The sequence below is a fragment of the Eretmochelys imbricata genome, chromosome 24 (assembly GCF_965152235.1).
Source record: "Eretmochelys imbricata isolate rEreImb1 chromosome 24, rEreImb1.hap1, whole genome shotgun sequence".
NCBI lineage: Eukaryota > Metazoa > Chordata > Testudines > Cheloniidae > Eretmochelys > Eretmochelys imbricata.
In genome coordinates, this window is record NC_135595.1 from 2,501,112 (window position 1) to 2,502,254 (window position 1,143).

The 1,143-nt window shown below is 52.3% G+C and overlaps 1 protein-coding gene across 1 annotated transcript; it reads left to right on the forward strand.

The window, feature by feature from the left end:
• The first annotated feature begins 228 nt into the window (after positions 1 to 228).
• On the forward strand, positions 229 to 873 carry LOC144279889 (uncharacterized). The gene has a single exon (XM_077841592.1). The coding sequence runs from the start codon at positions 229 to 231 to the stop codon at positions 871 to 873; it is 645 nt and encodes a 214-aa protein (XP_077697718.1).
• The last annotated feature ends 270 nt before the right edge of the window (positions 874 to 1,143 follow it).

Sequence of the window (1,143 nt, forward strand, 5' to 3'; positions counted from 1 at the left end):
CTATGAGCCAGGATGGGCAGGAGTGGTGTCCTCTGTTTTCCAGAAGCTGGGATTGGGTGACAGGGCATGGATCACTTGATGATAACCTGGTCTTTCCCTTTGGGGCACCTGCCATTGGCCACTGTCAGAGGACAGGATACTGGGCTTGATGGACCTTTGATCTGACCCAGTATGGCCATTCTTATCTTCTTATGTTTTGTTGTGTGTTTCAGGTTTGCACACAGAAAGATGTCTTGCTCCAGCCTGTGCTATCCAGAATGCGGGGTGGCCCAGCCCAGTCCAGTTTCTGGCAGCTGGAACGAGCCATGTGTTAGGCAGTGCCCTGACTCTGAAGTGGTCATCAGACCATCACCCGTTGTCGTGACCATCCCGGGACCAATTCTCAGCACTTTCCCTCAGCAGAGTGAAGTGGCAGCTGTAGGAGCACCTGTGGTCGGAGCCGGCTACGGGGGTTCATTCGGTTTGGGGGGATTGTACGGCTATGGAGGCCGTTACGCAGGATTGTATGGTTACGGGGGATTAGGTGCTTATGGAGGCCGTTACGGAGGATTGTATGGTTACGGGGGATTAGGTGCTTATGGGGGCCGTTATGGTTACGGGGGATTGAGTAGTTACGGGGGCCGTTATGGTGGACTGTGCGGTTACGGGGGATTGTATGGTTATGGGGGTGGTTTCGGGGGATTGTGTGGTTACGGGGGCCATTATGGTTACGGGGGATTGAGTGGTTGCGGGGGCCCTTATGGCGGACTGTGCGGTTATGGGGGCCGTTATGGTGGACTGTGTGGTTACGGGGGAGGTTACGGTTATGGAGGATTATCCGGTTCCGGGGTATCTTGCCATAGGTACCTGAGTGGAAGCCGTACACCATGTTAAACCCTGCAGGAATATCAATGGTAAAAAAAAAGACCAGGAAATGAAGAACAAGCTACAGATTCAGATGGAGATTTCAGAAGCGCTGTGCAGGCATGGCTCCACTTGAATTCAACGCGAGCTGTGTCTGCTCAGCGCCTTTGTCTCCTAGACCCATTTCTAATGTTATGCTTTAAACTTTTTCTGCCAATGCTTTCCCAACCACGTGCTTAGTCTCTTAGTCACATGTGGACTCATTCTGAATTACACTCAGGCTGTTTGCACTTACCCCTC